Consider the following 13,283-nt stretch of genomic DNA (forward strand, 5'->3'; position numbering starts at 1 on the left):
TCTGCCCGGCTCATGCTGGTGCTTGTCCCATCACACTGCTCTCCAGGCCAGAAAGATCATCTGATCCTGACCAGCTCAAGCCTCTCCCACTGTGACATGGACCACAGAAGCTTCCAGGCACAGGGCTGAGGTGGGGACAGGCTCCCTGCCCTTCAGAGGAGCTGTCTCGGGGCCAAGGAAGGGGACAAACTCAGAGGCCAGGAGCTGACATTGCCCTTGGCTGGACACCAGCATGGCACCTGGTCTGACAGGCATGTTTCCACTTATCCAAGTGGCAGGTACCCCACATATCTCTCAACTTAGAAGCAGCCAGAGAAGCAAGGAGCCTCAGCCCAGTGTTGAGCTCCTCTGAAAGCCTCTCGAAGGGCTGCAGGGCTGTGCCTGAGCAAGACACTGCAGGGACCAGGGACGGTTCCCAGGAGCATCCCCTCTTGTCCCCTCCAGCCCTTGGGAGACCCAAAGCACGCTCACCTGAATCGGTCTAAGAGGTACAACATCACTGCCACCACGTGCACGGAGAGCCCCACCAGCAGCCACAGCGTGCTCTGGAAAGGCTGCATGAACGAGTCCAAGGTGCTGCGGGGGATTTCCTAGCACAGAGGAGAGAGGTGAGCAGCGCTGGCACCCATCGTGCCTGCATCCAGCCCACCCGACTGCACTCCAGAGGGCCCTGCCCTGCTCTGAGCTCCTCTTGCTCTGCCACATGGGAAAGCTGAGGCTGGAATCCCACAGCAAAGGGTGGGATTAGAAGCCATGCCCTGGGGTGGGCAGGGGGCTGCAGTGGGTGAGCAAGGACATGGTGCGGCATGCACATGTCCGCAAGCTGAGGAGCAAGGGGCACCTCCCCTGTTCTACAAAATGTCTCATCCCAGCCCATACCTTCTTCACAAGAATGGTGAGGCCCTGGTACTTGAAGGGCTTGGAGAACTCAATGTACTGCGCTCGCTCGTTGTTGATGGTGAGGGGAGCCACAATCATGTCTGCTTGTCCACTCAGCAGCTCACCCATCATCCCGTTCCACTCCTTCTTGTTGCTGTTGTTAACCTGCCAGGGAGCCAACACAGGATCATCCCAATGCCCTGGCACCTGCCCCCCATAGCCAGGACCCCAAAACTCATGGCACTGCACTCCCCTCCCACCCTTCCTCTGGAGAAGGGACTGGGGGTGTTCCAATACACACAATACAGGCAAAGATATCTCACAGGCTGTGCAAACTCACCCGCTCTTGGGTACCAAATTTACCATCAGCCACCAGGTGAACCTCGTAGGTGAAGTTCATCACCCCTGCCAGCCGGATGAGCAAGTCGATGCAGAACCCGTAGCAGCACAGTGCCACTGTGGGGCGGCCTGTAGGCAGGAGAGAATGGGGGTGATGAGTGGAGGCAGGTCCCTTTGCCAGGGACCCATGGCTGTCCCATCAAGAGCAGCCACCTTTATGGCTCTGGTTTCTTACAAGATGTAATCACATTGTGCGGGTAGGGCCATTTGCCTTGATCACCATCTCCCACTCCCTCCATCGCCTATGGGTGCTGTCAAGCTAGGGCAACGGGTTCTCATTCCTTTGCTGTGTCCCAGTGAGGTGGTCTGAGAGCTGGTGCCACTGACCCACTGCAGGGGTCAGAGGGGCTTGGTGCATGGAGGCTGTGCTGGCATGAACACATTTGGTTCAACCCAGCGCAAGAAACAGCTCAGGGCTGGGGAGAAGCTGTACTCAGGGGAGTGATGGGGCACAGCAGTGCACGTGGACTTGGGCAAGTCTGGCATTGCTAAGAAGCTCCCACTCCCACCAGGTGCTTGCTCCTAACCCTGAAACAGACTTGCCATAACAAAATGGTTTGAAACTGGTGGTGGTAGTGCCCATGCATTAAGTGCTAATGTGCCTCTGGGTTCTCTCTTCTGCTTGAGGTCAAGCCAAAGAGAATTGGAGCATGAACGGAAACATGGGATGTAATACCCAAAACCAGCCCTGGAGTCCACCCAGGAGAGAGAGGATGGGAAAGTCATCTGTTGGGGTCAAAAACCTGGTCCCAGTGCCCAGTCACTGTGCAGCACTACTGTGGGACCGAGCTGACAGGGTGTTTGGGGGCTGAATGCGTTGTCACCTTTCTCCTCATCATCCTCTGGGCCTCTTGTGTGATTGAACACCCTCCCTGGGACCCTGTTTTGGGAGAGGAGCCTTCATCATCTGGGTGGGCTGGGAAAGCCACTGTGCTCACACCAGACTGAGTTACCTGGGATGGTCTCATTGGGTCCAGTGCAAAAAACCTTTTTCACAGGATCTCCATTGATGGTGAATTCCTCCCTGCATGTCCCATCTGCTTGTGTGGGCTTCACATACACAAAGGGCTCTTGGTGGATCGTCACGATCTGCAAGGTGAAGCACAACACCTGCTTGTCTCTGTTCTCCTCCAGAGCAATGCTTCCGTGGGTGGGGAGCTGAGCTGCCCTCTCTATGCAAGCATGGCCAAAAATGCGATGGTGCCCTCCTCAGCTGCCATCTCAGCATATGAAACCATGTGGCCCAGCAGCAGGACCTGGCTTTGGCATGGGAAACATTTGCTTTTGCTGCAACCAGGATCAGTAACAGCCATATCAGCATCCAACTCGTGTGGCACTTTCACCTCGGCCTCAAGGCCTTTCACACCCCTCTCCTTAATGGGGACAGATGAAAGCCACCATATAGCCAGGATTAGTGCCCTGAATGGTGCTCTAGACACTGTCACACTGCCTCAAGCTGATGCAGATATTCCAGTCCTGCCCTGGACCTTTTCAGTAAAGCAGCATCCCAACATATCTGCTCCACCTTTGCAGGAATAAGGGCTCCTTGCCAGTGGGAATGTGTGATTTCCCATGCTGGACAGCAGGACAAATAAATGGTCATACTGGTAAGACCAGCCTGCCCAGGGTCCAGTCACTGAAGAAGCTACACTGAAGGGAAAGGCATGAGGAGCAAAGCCAGAGTGGAGAGACCTCCTTCCTCCCTGTGTGACCTTCAGCTTCTGGCCATCAGCTCTTCAGGGATTTCCTGACCCAACCCTGCAGCCACCAGCCCTCCCACTCTCCACTGGTTTGTTTAATCATCTTTGGAACCTGTTTCCTTGTGCCTCTGCACTGTCGAGTAGCAGTGGCTCCAGAACTGAACTGTGCCTTAGCCAAAGGAGCCCATTCTTGTATTTCCTGCAAACCTGTGTCAGGTGCTCTCAGGCTCCCAAGACATGAGGAATGGTGAACACCTGATCCTTCCATCCCTTCACTGCTGTTCTCTCTCATATCCTCTTCCCAGCTGTCTCTTTCCAATTGAAATCCACCCTATCTCGTTTGTGTCCAGCTGGCAGCTGTGCTGTAGATCTGGACGCCCTCCAGTACCTTCTACAAGTTAGAATCATAGAATCATATAATGGTTTGGGTTGGAAAGGAACTGAAGATCATCCAGTTCCAACCCCCTGCCATGGGCAGAAACACCTCATATTAGACCATGTCGCTCAAGGCTCTGTCCAGCCTGGCCTTGAACAACAGCAGGGACGGGGCATTCAGCACAGGCACCCTGTGCCTGTGCCTCACCACCCTCACAGTAAAGAATTTCATCCTTATATCTAACCTGAACTTCCCCTGTTTAAGTTTAAACCCATCATCCCTTGTCCTATGGCAACAGCTCGTGATGAAGAGTCACTCTCTGGCATCCTGGTAGGCCCCCTTCAGATACTGGAAGGCTGCTATGAGGTCTCCACTGTATGAGTTCTGCTACATCCTCTCCAGTACAGTAGATGCCCTGGGTTTGCAAATGCCACTGATAGCTTCAGAGGCAGTGGAACTGGGAGGCAGATAAACTCACAGTCCTGCATGCAGAGAGCTGAGGAGACCTTCCACACCTACTGCCCCTTGCTGTTACCTTCAACTTGGTTGACATCTGATAGCCTTGAGGTTTCTCTGTTTCTCCCCCTGGCCAGATAATCTTCCTGTCATTGGTCAAGACCTGTGATCAGTCCCAGAGGAAGGAGATAGATGTGAGGCCATAGGTAGATGCCCAGCGCGCACACCCCTCCTACCCAACCTGCCCAGGCCTGTACGTACATGGCTGCCATTGTAAATCCCAACTTGGACCAGTTTCCGATTCTGCAGGTTCATGATGCTGTAGTTGGCAAACTTTCTGTCCCCATCCTCATTGAACTCCACCCGGCCAGTGACACCCTCCGAGTACTTGGAGGACATCAACACCCTATGGAGAGAATCACAGTGGGGGCAAGCTAGAAATTCCGGTGTGGGCACCTAAGAAGGCATCAGAAAGGTAAATGCTGTCTTTCAGTTGCCTGCCATATGCCCACTACTCTATAGGAGTCCAGTCAGGGCTACCTATGGTCTGTTCATAGACCCGTGGCCATTCCCTCCTGGTGGATGAAGTCAGTTTCCTGAATGTTGCTCTAACATACCTGTTGTCACTGCCCCTTGTTTTCCACCAGATCAGTCCCATTCCATTAAGGAATGATCTGTCCCACAGTACCCACGGACACCTTCCCCTGGGAGTCCCTTGGGAGCTGTGCCCATGACACCCCTCCTGTTACTTCTGTCTGGCACCAGTCCATCTCAGCCTGGGTAGTGCCCCAGGTATGCACACAGCCCACCAAGGGGAGAACCAGTCCCTAAACCCTGGAAAGACAATAGTGAACACACAGAATTACCCAAGCCACTTGCAGTGCACCACAGAGAACAGGTTTGAACAACTCATGCCAAAGATTGTGTTGCTGCAACGAATGCCAAAAAAGCTGCTCAAATAATCTTCAGGCTTTGCAGGTCCCATGCTCAACAGAACCCAGACTTACAGAAAGGGCATCCCACAGACACCACGATGATGTCTGCTGTCAGCAACCCCTGGCATGAGGGCCCACTGCCAACAGCAACACCCTGGTTGCAGTCCTTCACATAGGAGCCATGCTGCAAAAGCAACTGCTGCTTTACCCAGACCCAGCCTGAAGAAGAGGTTGTTGTGACTCCAGCACCTGCAGTGATGCAGCATGAAACCCCACACAGAACAAGGACTGGGCTCTGGGAAGCACATGCAGCCTCTGCTGATCACACTGCCCACGGCAGCAGGATCCAGCACACGCATGCTCTGATCTGCTGAGAACCCATCACCCAAAACCACAGCATCACTGTTTGCCACAGCAGAGAGCAGCCTGTCCCATGCATGAAGATCTCTTGCACCCATATTTTGCTTTGCAGCACGCTGACCTGTGCCTCAGCCCTGGAATGATCAGCAAGAAACGTGTCTGCAGCACTGAGCTCCAGTCTCAGCAATATCCCCCTACCCTGATGTTGCAGCAACCCCCATTCTCCCCTCTTCTGCCTACAGGATTGAGATCCAGCCTGGAGGAGATGCTGGCCCCCAGATCTCTTCCTTCTAGAGCTGTCTTTGCCCACACTGATCCCAGCTCCCTAGCGTTGCCCAGGAGAGGATGGGTTTGCCATGGATCAAACTGGTGCCAGGCACCAGGATGATGCGTGAACAAAGTGGGGCCAATGCTTCAGCCCATGTCCTGGTTTTCCAAGGAGAGATGTAGCCTTATCAAATCATGCAGTAGAGTCCAAGCAGTCCTGTGCCACACGCCCCAAAGCTTTAGTGACGTATACGCTGAACAAGGCTTCCATGTTGCCCTCCTGCATCTTTTCCACATGCTCCCACCTTTTCCAGCTCTCCCCCAGCAGGTCCTCTGCTCCCTTCAGCAGGACCCCTTCTCAAATACCTCTTGAAAAGGGGTCCCGTCTTCCAGATGTTGGTGTTGCCTACGCAGCCCCGCGGTGGGTCTGTGATGTTCTCCTTCTCAAACAAGTCATGCACAGCCTGGGCCACCACTGCGACAGCATCACTGATGTGGGCTGACTCGTTCTTCCCATTGATGAGCTGCAAACCGATCACTCCTGACGCAAGTAGAGGGGAGGAGGCAGGTCAGTACCCAGGGGTGCACTGGCAGCTCCAGCGTTACTCTCATGCACAGGGCTTAGAGACTAGCAAGCACATGGTTATGGGGTGAGGACCCCTTGGATGTAGCTGGGCAGTTTCCTGAGCTTTAGGCAGGGGAAGTACCTGTAGCAGTGCTGGGATGCCTGCCGGAGGGGGACTGGGACAGCTACATGGACAGGCTGTGCTCCATCCCCATTGTGCCCAAGCCTTTCCCCCAGGGGATGGTCAGTGAGCTGGGTTTCGAGCATGGCAGCGTGGCCAAGGATGCTGGACTGCTGTGGGCAAGGGGAGCAGACAGCAATGTGTGGGACCCTCCCCTCACTTGGGACCACCATGGCATCGCGTTCCCCAGCCCAAGGGGTCCCCGGGAGGGCTGTGCCACTCGTCCTGGCCCGGCTGGCAGTGGGACAGGCTCCTCTGGCCGGTGCCTACCGTCAGGGGCGTAACGCAGGGCATTGCCTGATATCTCCCGTTCCCCCACCAGCCACACGTAGCCGGAGCCCGTCATATTGAGCATGGCTGCTGATCTGTACACCATGGCCGCATCATCCTCACTGCAACGAGAAGGGAATGGCAATGTGGCTTCAGGTGCTGGATGGCCCCTTTGCTCCTGTATTCACCCTAATGGGGTGGCAGTGCCAGGGAAAACACATCCCCTCCAGGCAGCCTCCTTTGATAACCGCTTCTCTTGGGCAATGGCTGATTCCTTGATGCAATGGGAATCTTTCTCTCCACTTCATCTAATCCCACAGCACCCAGCACTGCTGGGCATCTGCAAGTCTGGCCCATTCCTTATTGTTCACCACCTACAGGCACAGGGTCAATAAGACTCCCCTTCAAAGGTGCATCAGGATGACCAGTAACTACTGCTGCCTTTATGACTGCCAGCACTTTGCAGAACAGCCCAGACATCTCCACCATGCTCATGATTGCAACCTCCCTGGCCAGCAGCATCCAGCACCCACCTGCGACACAGGGCTTTCTGTAGGGTTTCTTTCACTCTCTCCTCGAGGATGACAAGTCACATCTGCACTGCCTGCAGCGCCGGGCAGCGTTGCAAAGGGGAGAGTGAGGACATCAGAGCAGGGAGGGGTAGGGGTGGCTCTGCCTTACCTGGCAGAGAGGATGATGACTCGAGCCTCCAGCTCCTTTGCCTCCAGCAGCAGCGATGTCACATTTTTGGTTCCTGGGTCAAACTGAAGCACTTTCTCAGCCTGTGATTGGTGTGAGCAAAGCTGGTTAGTGCGGGAGCCCCAGGACTGCTTGTGAGAGCCATGCTATCTAGAAAAGGGTCAAGAGAATTCATTAAACTGCACAAAAGTCTGATCTATAAGGTTGGTTATAGCTATTTTTTTTTTCCTTTTCTTTTCTTTCTTTTCTTTCTTTCCTTCCTTTCTTTCTCTTTTAAGGTTTTGACTTTTTGGTTTTGGTTTCATTTTTTTTTGCACTGTGCATGCAAACTGAAGTCAATCAAGACCCAAAAAGAGGCGTGCATTGTACAGGAAAGAGAAAAAGGCTTTGAAATGCAATTGAAAACTCAAACGAGTGTTGTTTTTCAAAAACATGGGAAATGACACAAAAAAAAAACCATATTGCACAGGGTTAACCTTTGGGAGTAGAAGTGAGCAACTTACACGAAGGAACCGTTTCCTTTGGGGAGGAAAGGGGGTTGATTCAACTTTCCAAAAAAAAAAATTCAAAAGAAAAACTTGCAAGTTAATTACTGGTTCACATGCATGTTTCAAAAATAAATCCTTCCAGGGTCAGCTGGCTACGTTTCCATTCTCAAGTCCAAACCAAGCTATCTCAACATAAAAACGTGCTACCAAGAAACATAGTCACGGATCTTTTTTATTTTTATTTTGCTTTCTTTTCTTTTCTTTTTTTTTTTCTCTTTCTCTTTTATTTTTCTTTTATTTTATTTTTCTGGTGGCTGTGGCTATTTGTCATTTGCTAGTTAGGTTGGTGGGCGGCGTGCATTTCCATGCATATATACCTTGGGTCCTCGCTTGTTGTCATAGGAAAGTTGGTCGAGGTTTTCATAGTTCCTTTTTTTACTCTGATGAATAATGTGCACAGAGAAAATATGTAGACACAGAAGAATATTATAAACAGTTGAAAATGACGTGTAGTAAAGCAATCCAACATCCACCTCCTCCTCCACTGTTTGCTAAAGGGTCTCTATAACGCTGGAGCTCGCAAAAACCACTATCAGGAGAGAGTGCCTCAGCTCTCACGGGAGCGTCACGGTGCAAAGCCGTACCGGTTAGAGCAAGCCTGAGTGTCACAGCGGTTGCGATGCGGTTGCATTTCCCTTGTGGGACTGGGGAATTCTTCAGCAAGACATTTTTATCTTAAGCTCAGAAACAATCTACGCATCTCTAAGGGCCTAAGTGGTGGGGGGGTTCCATGGAATTACTGTGGAAGTAAAGGACAAAATGTTGTGTACGGAAAGTGCTGGATAAAGGCAAACTGTTACAATTAAGAGTATTAGCATCACTACCATCGGTCTTATCATTACAATCACCCTAAGAGAGTTCACAGCAAGTGAAGTGTCTCAGCTGAACTTCTCACCCCCTGCAAGGAGGGAGCAGCTTTTTGGAGCTCTGTTGCCATCCAAAAGAGAAAGACAAAGCTGTCTACGTCCCATGTTGGCTCAAAGCGTGGCGATATGAAGCAATGGTGATCATGGGATGACATTGCAGCTTTTACCTGGTGCAATGGCTGGTCAAGGGCACCTCGTGGTTCTGCGGCAGCTACTGGAGACCACAGTGCCCATAACCTGGCCCTGCATAGTGGGGGTCACTACTTGGTGGTCTCCGTGCTGCTGGCTGGAGCATCATACCTGGACTAGGGGTGGGTGGCTCAGTGTGCACTGCCCCTGCAGAAAATGGACTGGAGCAGGGACCCTGCTCTTCCCCTTGTCTCCTGCCTGAGCCACTTCTGCTCCTTGGCCCCAAAGGAGCCAGGAGCACGAAACCTACTTCTGGAGGTTTCCTCTCCTCCAGGCAGCATGCTGAGGGTCAACAGCCTCTGCCCTCAGGAGCACTGACCCTGCAGCAGCATGCAAGTGCTCTGTGGATCTTCCTGTGACCATGACAATAACACCAACCTGATTGTGCCTGAAGGATAGTGCTTGGCAGGTTTTGGTGGGACATAGTCTGACCTCTTCTTGGCCTCATCTCACCCCAGCTGGGCAGCCCTGATCTGTGTATGATGTACAGGACATGGCTCTATTCTGATTTCCATTTCACAGCATCTTATGGCAATGAGAACTGATCGCTTCCAGGAACCTGACCCTTTGCACCCCCATAATGCAAGGGTTCATGTTCCCAGGTTGCTCCTTAGGCAGCCAGGTTTTATGTCTGCAAATTGCTTTCCAAACTAAATTGCTTGCCTCTTCCTGAGCACTCGGACCAGTCTTTGGCAGGACATTTTGCCAGCTCTCCTTTCTGTGCAGCCGTGTGATCTTTCCTTTCTTCTCCTTGACACAGCTTGACAGGGTTTTTATTGCTCCGAGTTGGGTCCTTGCAAGGAAGAGCATCTGAGGAGGCAAAATCTGCTTGGAGCCCAGGTCTGCCTTCAATTCTGATGACATCCAGTGAGGATTTCTGCAGTGGCTTCTGAGAGTCTGCTCAGATCACAGTGAGCCCTGGAGTAACAACTGCCTCCAAGGAGAGTGGAGCTGCAGCAGGGCACAGTGAATATTCTGCAGCGATGAGATACTGGTTACTTTTCCTCAGGGGCCATCGATTTACCCAGAAACTTGGTCAATCCATCTTGCAGCCTCCAGCTATGAATCACCTTGATGTGCCTGCACCTCGACCCAAGCTGGTCAGCAAAGTGAAGCAAAGTCTTGGGTGCTGCAAGGCTGGAGCTGATGGCACCTGATCACCTCTGCCTGTCACTAGCCTTCTTGCCAGAACTACACCAGTAATGCCTCCTCTCTTTCCTGCAGCCCTTCCCAGTTCCTCAGCCCATGTTTCACACAGGGACCCACAAGTTAAAAATTCACTTTACACCACGTTCTCCAGCACTCACTCAAAAACTGACTGCTTTCATGAGCATCAGTGTCCCAGAGAAGAGCCAGCACACCAGGGACCTGCCACCTCTGACTTGGAAACACTCTCATTGTCACAGCATCTGGAACTCTCTCCTGAGCCTGAGCTTGGTGCGTGGTGGCCTGCCCAGATGCATGAGCAGACTTGTATTGGGATGAAGCAGTGGCTCCAGATGGAGAGTTACTGCAGGTGAGCCCCTGACCCATGGCAGATCCCCCAGGTGCTCAGGGACTGTGATCAGAGCCTTGAAGAGATGGAGAGCAGGTCTCCTGACTGCTCCTGCCCTGAGGCCCCGGCTGCCCCTGTGGAGGCTGGGGAGGGGTCCAGGGCACCACTTCATGGCATGAAGAAAGTCAGCACAGCAACGACCAGAGGAGCAATTAGACAGCAGAAGAGACTGAGGAAGGCAGGAAAGCCCCAACAGGTATCAAACACCTTCAAGACCAGTCAGACCAGTGAGTTTGACCAGAGCAAGCTCCTCAAAGGAAAAAGAAACAAGATGTGGTGGCACTACATGAAGGGAAGACAAGGTGACCTGCCACCACATAGCACATGCCCCAGGCTGGAGGATGGCCAGGGCAATTGCAGTAGCCCAGTGGCTGCCAGGAGACACCCAGACATGTTACAGAAGCAAGGCAAATGTGGGGCAGGTCAGAGGACAGACCCTTCATCCCCCATCTTTCAAGCCCTAGATCTCAAATGGTTTCCTGTAGGATGGGCAGGCAGAAGAAGAAAGGCACCCTGTGCCTGAGAGTGCTGTGTGGAGCAAGCAGGGAGTGGAGGCATGAGAGGGAGCAGGGATGCTGAAAGGGATGCACAGGAGCTGCAGGAAAACAGAACATGGAAATCAAAATCTGCAAGGACAGGGATGACTGTCAATGGGAACAACCTTTTCACAGCTCTGTCTGGGTGAGGAACACTGGGCTTTGGTGAGAAATAGTGTCCCTCTGCCACTCAGTGGGAAGCTGCCTTTGGAAGCAGGAGGATCCCACTGCAGCTGGTGGCACACCAGTGTCTCACGATGGCCCAGGGTGCTGCAAGGATGAAGCTTCTTTTGAACGACCACCAAAACCAAAAGCCTGTTGGTCAGTGTGACTTGTGCCAGCACTCCTGAATCCATTGTTCCTCCAGTGCTTGATGAGAGGTGATGAAGGGCAGTGGCATGCTGCTCTCTCTGGTCTGTCAGTTCCACTGCCAACTCCAAACACAAGAAGCATATACAGCCACATCACATGTCCAGTATCTCCTGGTGGGGCTGGAGAAGAGCAGGTTATGGTCCCTGCCTGTAATCCACGGAGGGAACAGCCAGGAATAGTGTAATGGTGGAGATGGTGCAAGACTCCCTGCTGCCGGAGGCTTGGAGATGGGCTCAGACTCTGCCCATAGGAAGGGGACCTCACCCTGTGCTGGGACTTCACCTTTGTCTTCTGGGCAGGTGCCTGCCTTTGAAGCACCACAGATGAACTGCTCCTTGTGTTCTCCTTCCCTGCTTGTCTTGAATGCTTGCTTGATCCTTCTACTCAATGGCAGCAGGTCTATGGTTGTCCTCCTGAATTTCTACCAGGCTCGGGGACCTCCCCTGCCTCCCTCCCTGTGCCCTGCATGGCCCTGAGTGCAGGTGCAGTGCACCTCCTCGATAAAGCTGCTCCCGCCAGCCACAGCCCTCTTGTACCAGCATGGGGTGTCGGGAAAGCAGCGGTTGGCATGAGCTTCAATGGAGATGGGAACAGGGGCCTCAGCCCGCAGAGCCGACAGCTTTATAGAGAGGGTGCATTACACCTCCGTGCGCCCTGGTCCCTCCTAAGCCACTAAGGTGAGCTCCGGTTTGCCAATTCAGAAGCTGCTTTTCGGGGTTGGTTTGGTACTGCTGGGCCTGCCTGGCCCCTGGGTGGCTTTAATGGGGCAGGTGCTTCCCTAAGCTGAGCGACTGGTCCTCTCCTTAGGTGGGAATCTTGGGCGAGGCATTTGCAGAGCTCCAGGTTATCCTTCCCTTCATTTTGTAGTCGATTTACATGTAGGAGATTTTGACCATGGCAAAGCAAGTGAAATGAATAAAGTACAAAGTTCTGTCAGGTACTAGTCAGACACTGTTGATGCTTTAAGCATGTTAGCCATGTTACAATGGAAAGAAAAGGTGTTTTACATACAGAAATCTACATACATACAACAGCCCGAGACTTCTAGTTTTGTTGTTGTTGCTTAAACAAAGCTACAAGACAATGTTCAGGAACTGACCTTGGACTCTCTCTCCTCCAAGAGCGTCTCCAGCTTCTTCTGTGCAGCACGACCTTCGTGGTCGTCACTGACTATCAGAATGACGTGGTTCCAGTTGAAGACTCTCATCATCTCAAACCAGACGTTGGCCTGGTGAGAGTATGGTGGGACCGTGCGCAAAAAGGAGAGGTGGATGCTCTGCAAGGAAGAACAAGAGCTCAACAGACTGGTTGGGTTGTGTCTCAGGGAATGGACGGGTTTGCAGGGGCAGGGCTGGGATCGCAAGGCCAAAGAGGCTGAGCAGGAATTTTGGGTAGACTTCTGGGCTGCCCACCTTGAGGTACCCTCTGGGACCTGCACTCCTTTCTCCTGGCTGAAAAGCAAAACCTGGTTATGAGTTTGCACCTCTCTGGTTAATCCAGTGCATGGCGAAAGAGGGGTTTTTGCTCTGTGGTCTGTAAATGAAGAAAAGCCTGTCCAGCACCAAACTGTCAGCAACATTCAGTGCAAATATAGCCTTTCCTCTTAGACTGTTTGAAAATGTTACTGAGCAATGGACATCAGAAAGAGCATGAATTCACAGAATCATAGAATCATAGAATGGTTTGTGTTGGAAGAGACCTCAAAGCTCATCCAGTTCTCTGAGAGAAGCTCAGAAAAGCAGTTTTGTATTGGGCTGTTTGGCTGTTTCTAGGTCAGCCTGTACTGCAGTGGCACACAGGAGGAGACAGCTCTGGACTCATGCCCTGACTAACCTATCTGATTTGGGTAAAGACATCTTTATGGTTGGATGACAGAGCAATAGCAATGCCAGCCTAATTGAGTACAGCACTCTTAGGGGAGCAATTGGACCAAAAGCTGTAGCTGACAGAGAGGTTTCAAAAAATGCAGTGTTTCCAAAAGGCCCTAGAGTCAAATATTAGAAAATGAATGCGCTTGTGCTCGGCATGTGCCCTGCTTGACAGACCTGCTACATGCTGGAAGGACACAGGAATCTGAACAGCAAAGGACAAAAAGGAAAGCACCAAAATAGTTCTTTTTATAAGGCTGAG

At 52.2% G+C, this 13,283-nt stretch overlaps 1 protein-coding gene across 16 annotated transcripts in view; it reads right to left on the reverse strand.

Moving 5' to 3' along the window:
- Positions 1 to 13,283, reverse strand: part of GRIN1 (glutamate ionotropic receptor NMDA type subunit 1) — a 38,978-nt gene that overhangs the window by 15,938 nt on the left and 9,757 nt on the right. For 12 of the 16 annotated variants that reach the window (XR_009747765.1, XR_009747763.1, XR_009747762.1 and 9 more), the window contains exons 3-13: positions 12,253 to 12,429; positions 7,953 to 8,015; positions 7,070 to 7,170; positions 6,389 to 6,510; positions 5,739 to 5,913; positions 4,072 to 4,216; positions 3,890 to 3,973; positions 2,232 to 2,367; positions 1,220 to 1,347; positions 880 to 1,044; positions 472 to 590 (exon numbers count right to left, since the gene is read on the reverse strand). Coding sequence is in view for 9 of the 16 variants with exons in the window: in XM_061479763.1 (XP_061335747.1) it covers positions 472 to 590; positions 880 to 1,044; positions 1,220 to 1,347; positions 2,232 to 2,367; positions 3,890 to 3,973; positions 4,072 to 4,216; positions 5,739 to 5,913; positions 6,389 to 6,510; positions 7,070 to 7,170; positions 7,953 to 8,015; positions 12,253 to 12,429 (1,415 nt within the window). In the remaining 7 variants the exon portion in view is untranslated. The remainder of the gene's footprint in view (positions 1 to 471; positions 591 to 879; positions 1,045 to 1,219; positions 1,348 to 2,231; positions 2,368 to 3,889; positions 3,974 to 4,071; positions 4,217 to 5,738; positions 5,914 to 6,388; positions 6,511 to 7,069; positions 7,171 to 7,952; positions 8,016 to 12,252; positions 12,430 to 13,283) is intronic. The other 4 variants (XR_009747764.1, XR_009747767.1, XM_061479772.1 and 1 more) reach the window with 1 other exon arrangement.

This window comes from Pezoporus flaviventris, unplaced genomic scaffold (genome assembly GCF_033815535.1).
Source record: "Pezoporus flaviventris isolate CSIRO_AGI_PZ_B2104156 unplaced genomic scaffold, CSIRO_AGI_Pfla_v1 ptg000154l, whole genome shotgun sequence".
In the NCBI taxonomy this organism is placed as follows: domain Eukaryota; kingdom Metazoa; phylum Chordata; class Aves; order Psittaciformes; family Psittacidae; genus Pezoporus; species Pezoporus flaviventris.